This window comes from Caretta caretta, chromosome 2, assembly GCF_965140235.1.
Source record: "Caretta caretta isolate rCarCar2 chromosome 2, rCarCar1.hap1, whole genome shotgun sequence".
Lineage (NCBI taxonomy): Eukaryota > Metazoa > Chordata > Testudines > Cheloniidae > Caretta > Caretta caretta.
Window position 1 is genome coordinate 184210847 of NC_134207.1, and position 11961 is coordinate 184222807.

The window sequence follows — 11961 nt, forward strand, 5'->3', positions numbered from 1 at the left end:
TGTTTTTTCTTTTAAAATAGGTTTTGCAGATGATAAAGACTTTGAAAATGAAGGACAGGATGAAATGGCAGCCTTTGAAGAACTATTCCCTAAGAAGTCTTCAAGAAAAAAGGGAAAACGTAGAAAATAATAATTTTTAAAGTATGCAGATAGCTTTCCACCCTGAACCACTGTAATTTCGGAATAAAATTGTTAAAGGCTTTAAAAGATAAAATATAACGGGATAGGGACAGCAAGGGGGAAAATGTGAAAAATACCAGCAAAGATTTTTACTTCTGATTGTTTTTAATCCTTTGTGGGGGAACAGTGACCTACCTGCTTGTAGTTATTTTATATATTTATGTACTGTTTTAAAAATTAAACTGTGACAGGACAAACTTTAGGCAGAACCAAATGGGCAACTCAAAAGTGACAAACGCCAGCATGTAACTTAGGTCATGTCTACACTAGCAAGCTTACAGTGGCACCGATGCAGCTGTAAAATCGCTCATATGGCTGCTTTATGCCGATGGGCGAGAGCTCTCCTGTCAGCATAATTGAACCACTGCCGATCAGCAGCAGCTATGTTGGTGGGAAAGTGTCTCCCACTGACATACAGCTGTCTGTACCGGTGTTTGTCAGTGTAACTTACGTTGCTCAGAGGGATGGGTTTTTTTACATTCCTGAGTGACATAAGTTAAACCGACAAAAGTGCTAGTGTAGACATAGCCTTATGAATTAGAAATGAGCCAGTGGAAAGAATAGCACTTTTCTGCCTCTACGCAGGGGTATTTCCCCACTTACTCCTTTTCCTGCTTTTAATTTGCATCTTTACCATCCTGCTAAGCTCCTTTTTTGTCCTCTCCCCCCCGCACCCACACCCCGCGGAGGATTTTAATATCTTTTTTTGGACTGTCAAAGACCACTTGTCCCTGGAGGACATGGTTTCAAACAGCCATTGTGAACTAGCCAGCCACTGAGCGCTCCCATGTTTGGAGGAACTTAAATCTTCTTGGGGGAACTTGCAATATCTCTTCTACTTAATTCCAGAGTCAGGAATGGTAAGTACAGAGAGTTCTAAACACATTTGTGTGTGTGTGTGTGTGTGTGTATTCTGTCACCATTGTATACATCTCTAGTTAGATATGGACAAGAAGTCTTTTTTCTATTTGTTCTTGGTTTGATTATGCTCTGTACATATAAAAACATATGATGATTCTTTAAAGTTAAAGATTGTTTATACATTTTACTTATTTTATAGGCTTGACTTGCCAAAAAAAAATCTTTACATGTAGTACATTTTATAAAACCAACAAGATTGATGTTGTAGCCTGATGTCTCATTTTTTTTAAATTGCTGTGCAAGGGCCATATAGGACTGCTCACATGCAAAAGAGCTGCAGGATTTGGGCCGACATGCAGAATGTGTAGTGGTGCTCACCACCACTGCAGTTTCTGGCAGGTCACATCTCCATTATATATTTTTAGGATGTTTTTGTATTTTTAATGAATGTGTTACTATGTGGCTGAGATACTTAGTTTTGAAAAGGTAGCTATTTTGTTTTCACATATCAAATTGTTTTAGTCGTTACCAGACCTGTCAAGAGAAATTTGGGGCCCTGATGCACAGTGTTCATGAACCCTCTCCCATTCCACTTTGTTTACAGAGACATTAGAGTTTTTTGCGGGGTGGGCACTGACCTTGGGGGCCCTGATACAGTTGTCCCTCTGTTTTTTCCCATCACCCACCCTGGTAGCTACCCACACATTTTTCTCTGGGCCCCTGGTCCCATTGTTTTGGAAATTGGATGCACTGCATTGCTAAAAGCAAAACATCAGTGTGGACCTGTGCAGTATGGGCAGCAATAATATCCATCTGTCAAGTACCAACCACCCATCCATCACAAGAAGAAAAAATTATTATCCAATGGGATTTTCAACGTGCTCTATTAAATGAGTGGATCGGTCTCATTTTGATTTTTCCCAGGTGGTGTCCACATCCCATCAGACAGTATCATAGTTGGCAACTTGGGTATGGTCATGAAAACTGATCTACTCGCTCTGTTCTAAGCGTGGTACATCCAGGTGAAGGTGCCGTAGTGGTGGAGTTGGGAGAAAATCTGTCATTGCCCGTACCCTGCGTGCTCCTTCTTTAGCTTCCAGGGCTGTAAATCTGGTTAGTGCAAGTGCACAGCTAGTAACCTTAAAGGGTGTTTTGTTTTCTTCTTCGCTCCCCCATCCCTGCCAAACAAACAGGAATATTAACATTTTAAAGCCTATATTCCTGAAACATTGAAGTCAAGTGTTTAAATACTCTTGAGTCAAAGAATAAAAAAGGTAAAATACTCAGTAAATTCTCAGCCTTTCTTGGCTATTTTGCACATACTGCATGTTGAAATTTCAGTCAGTGAATTTTTTTGAAATGTGTACTTTAAGATTTTGGTTTTTGTTGTTAATTGTAAACTATAAATATACAGGAGGGTCATGCAAACATTACTCCAAGAACCTTAACTGTTGAATTTCTTGACTTGAGTGTTTAAATTCTTGACTTTAATGTTAGCTAAACAGTTTTTTTGTATTTTAGTTACATTTCATATTTGAAAAGCCCTTCACATTGATATTAAGTTATTACATATATAGTGGCCTTCACTTTAGTGAAAAAGTCATTCATTTAGGTGTTTTTTCCCATAAAAAGCATTGAAAAACAAGTGAAATTACTGTAAGAGACCAAAAAGTTGACACAAATATAACAAAAGCAAAAACTTAAGCTTCAAAGCCAAATTTAGAACTTCATCCATAGTCCCCTTGTGCAGGGACTTCAGATTCCTTGTGTAGATCCATCTATGCAAAAGAAATTACCAGTAAATGCAAATGAATCCACACAAAAAGTCTGACTCCAGTTTTGGGTCAGAGTTGCTGGATGGAACCTGTCTCCGCAGTGAGCTGAATTCAAACCGCTCCCTAAAGTCTCTGAAGTACACATTCAGATTTCAAAACCCCCACTCACACTCCCACACAACCCCGCCTACGAATTCAGGAGTGTCTGGATCCAGAGTTTGGCTCCCCTCAAATAGAGACAGGAAATCTGGGTCTGAAGATCAAACCTCAGTGCTTGGCTTGAGCCTATGTTTGGTGTGCATAAATTCTCCCCTCCCACCGCCATTCTCTTTGAATAAAAAAACCCTCTGTTCATGAACCCTATCCTAATGTGTGATTAATGCAATGAAGTTACAGTTCATCCAAATCTCTCTCGGTTTATTTGATTATTTAGTGTAATGTTCCTGCATCTCAGGGCCCGGGGCGTCCCCTTTGGCAGTGGAGAATCAGCCTCACGGCTGGTTAGTCTCTCGGAGGTTCTGGCTTGAGGCTGTACAACTGAGCAGATCAACCATCTGTAGCTCAGGCCTGGCTGAGCAAATCAACAGTCAGTGGTTCAGGCCTTCTGGGTTAAGGGTTAGCGCTCATCCAGCCCTGAGTGCGGGTATGGGGACTTGGGTCCATCCTGCTCTACCGGGTCCCAATCCAGGGCCCTAGAAATGACAGGTTATCTCATCACCAGGTTGACAGGAGAACGGGGTTGTCACCCTCCATAGCTGCTCGTGGGCTCTTCTGGTAGTTTGGCTCCCTAAGGACGACGACTAACTCCTTCCCTGATCTGGCTCCAACTGAGCTGCGGGGCCCTGTGCTTATGCTTCCTGCCCTGCTCTGCCCCCACCCTTCCTGCCAGGGGGAAGGAGTTGGATTAGCTGAGCCCAACAGGGTGAGTTTAACCTGCTCTGTGCTGGAATGCGGCCACTGTCCTGCATTACATTAGAAATCTATAGTGCTTATGGTGTTGAGTAATGCCTTTAACTCAAAGGAATGAGTAAACTGTAAAACGAGGGCTTTGCTATACACAAGTAACATGTCTCAAAGACCGTCTCTTCAGTTATATATATTGTGCCTCAATACTGGATACAAGCTGTCACACTGATCCACTCACCTCTGCCTTAAAAGACTTCCCAAAACCCCCAAACTTGACTTCATCTCCTTAGTGATATAAAGCTACATCTGACTGAAAAGGAAGAAGAGACAATTCCTGCTGTTGGAAGAAAGATCCCTGGTCCAACTATATGAAAGATGTAAAGTAACTGCCTCTCCAAAATTCAAGCTCCCCAAAGAGAGAAGAAAACCTTATCCTCTTACAGCAGTTCCATACGTCTGGGTGCAGGTTGTGCCCATCCTTCCCATCCTTTTTCACTTTATTCTGGTCTTCTACCCTCCTCTCTGGAAAATATCTTTTAAAATATTTCGTAAGGGCTTGTCTACAGGGTTAGTTAGTGCACAGCAAGCTGGGGTATAAATCTGCAGTGCTGCCACGCAATAAGTCGCCTTGTGGACCCTGCTACTGCAGTTTCAAAAAGCAGTGCTTCGAAGCGCACTGTGAAACTTTCAGTGCATGGTAGCAGGATGCATGCAGCAGGCTACATTAATACCTTGGCTTGCCGCACACAAAGTCTCCATGTGGACAAGCCCTCGGGTTCGGTTCAAAACTATATTACTACTACTAATTTGCTTTTATAGGCCCTAAACTAGCATAAAGTTTCAGCATGTGCTTAATTTTAAGCATTTGAGTTGTCTTATTCAGTGCTTTTCATTTTCATCAAATATTACCTCCATATTATGAAGAACTGAGGCCACAAGAAGTTAAGTGGCTTGCCCAAGGTCACAGTGATTCTGTGGGAGAGCTACTAATGGGTCTCTCAAGTTCACGCTTTTTCAAAGATCTAATTCTCCATCTAAGAGATGAATGCTTTAGCTACACTCAGAAAAACAGACTGTATCCAGCAGAAGCCTATGTCGTAATATCTGACTGCATCATTATCAAGGTGAAAAGAAGGGGTTTTTTTTACTTCTTCTCACTGAAAATGTCAGTGGGAGGAAATGGCAATAAAACAGATTTTATTTCCATGTATCATAAAAGATTCCCCCCTACTAGTAAATCTTTGATGTTACTTATTCAAAAGCATTTTGAAGCACATTTTTCTTAAGGAAGAGCACTACAAAGCTCTCCTGCAAAGACACTCTCTGTGTACGTGGAACCTGAGGTATAATCTGACACCTTACCTTTTCCGTTAGTACCTACACATCTGCACTTAGACTTCACAAAATACATCACTGTCTGGCACGGTAATGGATCTACAGCATCTCATATGTTCAGGCTTTAATTTCATTTATAAAATTTTTGGAAAATCCCTTAATACAATGTTGCACAGCACCTACACGTCTCTACTTGGTTGATTGTTTTTGGTACCATGGATCCTCGTGGATACTGCATTTGAGGCTGGACAAATAGTACCCCTGTGATCAACATGGATTTGCAAATAAAAAAATGGGATTTACATCTTTCACTTGTGGGGGGGGGGGGAGGGTTTATCTATTTTTCTTATGGGCTTGAGAAATACAGTTTAAGCATCTTCCACATGCCAGCTAAGGGACAATATGAGTGGCTGAAAGATCTTCCAGAAGTGCTAGCTTTTGAAGTTAACTCCAGCAAGTACCACTGAATATTTGGCTGGCTTCACATAAATAAGGATGGCAGATACAGAATGCACTCTTTGGTGAGGTGAGCATGGGTGGCTTGGATCAGCAGCAGAGAGGTGGTTTGCTCAGGTTTAACGAGTCTCAAATTCAGCAACCCTTGAAAGGAAATGTCCTGCTCCTAGATCTCAGGGTTGATTAGCTGGATGTAAGGATAGTAGATCTGTTTATCTTAACTCTGAGGGTAAGACACAAAGGATCCATGTCTGTCCTGTTGCAGACTGCAAGAATAGTTGAATATAAGACCTTAAAGACACTTAAATTAGGACACTAGTTAGGGAAGTAGGCATTAACTTGCTAGAAATTAAATTGTTCTGCCTTTTCTACACTTCATTTAAAGCCTTCCCTGTATTTATTTCCAAGGACTGTTTCTTCGATATGCTATTCTATTTACTTTTGAAAGTCTGGTTTGCTTTTACTCTGTAACTATACTCAGGCCAACATTGTCAAAAGTGGGTGTCTAAAGTAAGGCATGGCACAATACAACTGGCCTGATTTTTCAGACAGGCTGAGCACCTGCATCTCTGATTACAAAGAAATGCTCAGCCCCTTTAATAGTCATGCCATTAACTTGGGTGCCTGACTTTAGGCACCCGTGTTTGAAATGATGGGACTTAAATATCTGTATATCTATATCTTGTGATTTCTTTATCTCTGAAACAGTAACAGACTAAGTTGGGGGGAGAATCTAAAAGCAAAAGTGACTAGCTCCAAGCCACACTACTAACAATCTTAAACTTGGTCTACACACACAGTTGCACTGGTTTAACTAAAGGTTAAAATGATTTAGTTAAAGCATGTCCACAAAGTAGCAATGATTTAATTGGTTTAGCTTAATTTGGTTATTCTTTGGCACATGACCGGTCTCCTGAAGTCCCGTCCCTGGAGCCTGCTGCCCAAACCCCTCCCCCTAAGGGAAAAACTCACCTTACTCCTGCAGCATTGTGCCCCACCTCTCTCCAGAAGCGGTGCAGGGCGGTGCATCTAAGAGCAACAAGGAGGGACGAGGAGGGGCCGATGCTTTTTCCCTTATCACCGCCTAGGAGACTGCTGTGGCTGCACGAAAAGCCTCTGATGGCCACATTTGAGAAACGTTGTTCTAAATGTTGTTAGACTATAACACATCTCTATGCTTTTATGTGGGTGGGATTGTGGTCATGTGGTTAGAGCTGGGGTCTAGGCAGGAGGACTTCAGAGGAAGAGGGGGAGTTTTATTCCTGATTCACTTTGTCAGTTTAGGTAATTGTTTAACATATTAATAACAGTGCCTAGAAGGCCCAGCCAGTGTCAGGTCCCGTCCAAACACACATTGTCCCAAAGAGTTTAGAATCTAAACAGACAAGAAAGCCAGTGCATGAGACATGGAGGGGTGAAGCTACTTGCCCATAAGTTACTCGCAGAGCCAGGAATAGAACCCAGCTCTACTAACTCCCAGTCCAGTGCTCTAGCTACTAGATCTTACTACCATGCCTGCCTGTAGCTTACTTTTCCTTTCCATAAAAGGAAGATATAAATACTGACTTCAGAGGAGAGGGTGCAACTCAATTTTTTCGAAGATGTTGAAATTCCAGGATGATTGGTGCTATGCAAGTAAAAACTAAAGCATTTGTGTATAAATCAATATAATATGTTAGCTGCAAGGTTGTATTGACTTGTATTGTGTTTACCATGCAAAGACAAAACATTTAACTGTTTGTGTTAGTGATTCATTCAGAATGGAATCTGTCTTCCATGGTTCCAGGATTAAACATAGTGACATTTCAGAAAGATCCACTCTGAGTAATTACCAGAATCCCTTGGCTGGAAGCCTGCATAAGGAGCTGAGGGAACAAAGCAGAAGTGAATTCATAAGTGGAAAAAAAAGACTTAGCCTTTCATCCATTCGGCCTGTTTCTGTAAATAACTTCCCTTGGCAAATCTTATTAGTTTATTTTGACCCTGTCACTCTGGATCTGTCTCTGCTGTTCAAGATGATAGCCACAAGATTAAATACAGGACAATAGGAAGGAATTTCCCAGTATGCTGGGTCCCCAGATTGCTAGCGCCTTGTTGCTAGCTTGCGTACAGGAAGTGTTTTACATTTAAAAACCAGAATAAAAGTGTGGTGTGATGACAAGATTACATAACGGGCATCATCCCCACAAACGCAGGGAAGCTGTAACAGCAATTCATAAATTGTGTTCTGTAGGAGTCTTGCTGTAATGGGGAAGAAGATATTGTATGTTCTTTATGTGAGATATTCTTAGCTTTGGGAACTAAAAACAGTTACATGTTCTTGAAGGTGATACGAAGAGGGTAAAAAAAGATTTTTTTTTGTGCCCACCCCCCTTTTGCTGCTTTTGTCAAAAGTTGCTTTTTATTTTTTGTAAGTTCTTTTTTGGGGGTGGAGAGAGGTGTTGTGTGTGTGTGTGTGTTAGCTTAGAAATATTAACTCTTTCCTGTTTTGCAGGGGAGCCCCCTTGGAGAACCCAGAGACATGGGTTGGGAACTCTTAGCCCTCAGCCTGAAAGGGTGGGAGTTTATTCTTTAACGAAAAGGGCTTTTCTGCATCCTGACATTTGCTCACCATACAGACTAGTCGGATTGTGCCTCTCTGTACAAATATCAGAGCCAGCTCAGACTTGACCCTAGCTCCAGAGTTGGCCTTCCACTTGCCCACCAGAAAACACTTCCAAAGCTGTAGAATTCCTAGTAGTAGTAAGCTTTGGTATATAACATAAGTTGTACCTTCTGACTGGTGGAGGAAAAGGAATGCCAATCCCCACAGTCCTGGCACAACAGCAGAGAGACAAGCAGAGCCCATTTAATCTAGGTTGAAGAGAGATCAGTCGGGGGAGTACATTCTCCCAGTTGTTTGTCAAGAGTTTGAATTAAATACAAGTTAACAATAACACACAACGGTTTTCCTGGGGGAAAAACACCACTTCCCTTGTCCATTAATCAGAGCTACAGTTTTGTTTCCCACTTTTTTCTTCCTACACAGACCAATAAAATGCGATTCTCTAGGTAAAGATCTGTTATTAATTAATGTTTCTTCTAACATGAGTCTTTGCTGCATTATAAATACAGCCACAATGGGAGATAAGAGGGACTAGTAGATGAGGGACTAGTCAAATTGATACAACTCCAAATTTTACAAAACTTCCAGTGTTTTGGAAGATCTCTCCACTCAATATTCAGAGGGGAGGGAGAAGTTAGAAATTTTTTTCAGCAGTAGAACTCCTTCATCTTCTCTCCTTTTATTCTGACTAGCTTTGTGCCTTCCCTTTCCCTTTAAAGATGATTCTGAAATACAACCTTCAGATGTGGATCTGAACGGTGGTTGGAGTCAGACTCTTGTGGTTCTGTTTTAGTCATTTCTGGCTGCAAGTTTCCCTGGGCCTAGAAATGTCAACCTAAGGGTTCAAAAACCATGAGCTGAGTGAGGGTCCCCAAAATCATAACCTTGGATTAAAAATCATGAGTTTAAAAAAAAGAAGTGTTAGGTCTTTTTATTTTCCTTCTTGTTTGAGTTTTTAGGGATACACTTTGGTCACATTTTTCTAAACTTTTCTGCACAGCCATTAGGGTTGGAATGAAACTTTTTTTTTTTTTTAGTCTCAGCTCCTGAAGACATGCAATTGCTTGAGAATTTCAGTTTTACTTAAAAAGAAAAACACCCACCAGGTATTGCAAGACTTGTGATTAAACCTTGAAATTTGGCAACATTGAGCCTGTCTATTCTGGACTACTTGTAAGAGGTGAGGAAAAGGGGAGAAAAAAAATTCTGAGCTATGGGCTGTCCCCTGCTCTCCTCCATCTCTCTAAGGAAGGAGGGTGACTGGTAATGAATGCCATCTGGATTTTCCAGCAGACCTTACTCATCATCTAATAGAATCTATGGTAGGCCCCTTTGTCTTACATGTGTATTAACCAAGAAGCAAATGTGATGTCGCATTTTATGATTTTAAATTAGGCACTTGGAAAGTGGGTGTGTGTGGAGGAGGGAGTAGGATCCTCCCGTAAAGAGCACTCTCATTTTTAGCCAGACAACATTTTTGCAGGAAATAAAACCTCTGTCTTCAACAGATGGAGGAGAGGTGGGGGTGGGTGGGTGGATGAGTTGGAATGTATAGCTCATAACTTCTCTTTGTTCATGCCTTCTGCTGCAAGAGAGGGTTTATGATATAGTCAATAAAAGTGAGTTTCAGTCCAACCAGGTCAAGAACGGAAATGTAACTCTCCATACTTACATAGAGGCTTTCCTCCATGGATCTCAAAGTGCTCTGCAAACAGTAGTCAACTAAAAGTGGGAAGGTGTTGATTATCCCCAATTTACAGATGGAGAAACTCAGGAACAGAAAGACTGCGATATGCTTTAGGATCACACAGGGCTATTCAATGACAAACCAAGGAATAGAGCCCAAGGCCCTATTGTAAGTTCTCTAACTACTGGACCACACTCCACCTGTGTGATTGCTCACACTCAAATTGGCTCCCTATTCTTAACATCAATTAATCTTTATGCTCCTTAGTTAGACTTCTCTGGCAGGAGCAGTCTCTCAAATTTCCAGTTTGTGAGCAGATCACTTGGCCCTTTTATTACAAATGAAGGCTTTAAAGTAGGATTGTCAAATGGTTAAAAAAAATTAATCGCACGATTAATCACGCTGTTAGAATACCATTTATATAAATATTTTTGGATGTTTTCTACATTTTCAAATATTGATTTCAATTACAGCACAGAATACAAAGTGTACAGTGCTCACTTTATATTTACTTCTGATTACAAGTATTTGCACTGTAAAAAAACAAAAGAAATAGTATTTTTCAATTCCCCTAATACAAGTACTGTAGTGAAATCTCTTTATTGTGAAAGTTGAACTTACAAATGTAGAATTATGTAAAAAAACCCTCATTCAAAAATAAAACAATGTAAAATTTTAGAGCCTGCAAGTCCACTCAGTTCCACTTCTTGTTCAGGCAATTGCTCAGACAAACAAGTTTGTTTACTTTTGCAGGAGATAATGCTGCCCACATCTTGTTTACCATGTCACCTGAAAGTGAGAACTGGCATTTGCATGGCACCATTGTAGCCAGCATCGCAAGATATTTACGTGCCAGATGCGCTAAAGATTCATATGTCCCTTCCTGCTTCAACCACCATTCCTGGGGACATGCGTCCATGCTGATGATGGGCTCTGCTTGATAATGATCCAAAGCAGTGCAGACTGAAGCATGTTCATTTTCATCATCTGAGTCCAGATGTCACCAGCAGAAGGTTCATTTTCGTTTTGGTGGCTCGGGTTCTGTAGTGTTGCTCTTTTAAAACTTCTGAAAGCATGCTCCACACCTTGTCCCTCTCAGATTTTGAAAGGCACTTCAGATTCTTAAACTTTGGCTCAAGTGCTGTAGGTATCTTTAGATATTTCACATTGGTACCTTCTTTGTGTTTTGTCAACCCTGCAGTGAAAGTGTTCTTAAAATGAACATGTGCTGGGTCATCATCCGAGACTACTACAACATGAAATATATGGCAGAATGTGGGTGAAACAGAGCAGGGGACATACAATTCTTCCCCAAGGAGTTCAGTCACAAATTTAATTGACATATTGTTTTTTAATGAGCGTCATCAGCATGGAAACATGTCCTCTTGAATGGTGGCCAAAGCATGAAGGGGCATACAAATGTTTAGCATATCTGGCACGTAAATACCTTGCAATGTCAGCTACAAAAGTGACATGCAAATGCCTGTTCTCATTTTCAGGTGACATTGTAAACAAGAAAAGGGCAGCATTATCTCCTGTAAATGTAAACAAACTTGTTTGTCTTCGTGATTGGCTGAACAAGAAGTAGGACTGATTGGACTTGTAGGCTCTGAAATTTTACATTGTTTTGTTTTTGAGTGCAGTTACGTAACAAAAAAAATCTACATTTGTAAATTGCACGTTCACAACAAAGAGATTGCACTACAGTACTTGTACGAGGTGAATTGAAAAATACTATTTCTTTTATCATTTTTACAGTGCAAATATTTGTAATAAGAAATAATATACACTTTGATTTCAGTTACAACACAGAACACAATATATATGAAAATGTAGAAGAACATCCAAAATATTTAATAAATTTCAACTGGTATTCTATTTTTTAACAGTGCGATTAAAATTGTGATTAATTTTTGTGAGTTAACTGCGATTAATTGACAGCCCTACTTTAAAGTAATCCTGAAAGTGAAACTATAGAAATTCCTGCCTCGGGATAGGGGAAGACTGGGGCTTAGTTTTCAGTGGGAGATTCACCGAGCGATGGAAAATACTATTCACATCAGCACAGGGCACAGTTCAGATCAGGCTGCTATTTAACTTTTCAATCCAAAATGAAACTGAGTGGGTGCATGTCTAAAATGATGATTCTCCCCCTC

General features: G+C 40.6%; 1 protein-coding gene across 5 annotated transcripts in view; it reads left to right on the top strand.

The window, feature by feature from the left end:
- Positions 1 to 1301, top strand: part of TRANK1 (tetratricopeptide repeat and ankyrin repeat containing 1) — a 92320-nt gene extending 91019 nt beyond the window's left edge. For all 5 annotated transcript variants that reach the window (XM_048838983.2, XM_075125646.1, XM_048838982.2 and 2 more), the window contains one exon: positions 21 to 1301. In XM_048838983.2, the coding sequence (XP_048694940.1) occupies positions 21 to 130 (110 nt within the window). In that variant the 3' untranslated portion in view covers positions 131 to 1301. The remainder of the gene's footprint in view (positions 1 to 20) is intronic.
- The last annotated feature ends 10660 nt before the right edge of the window (positions 1302 to 11961 follow it).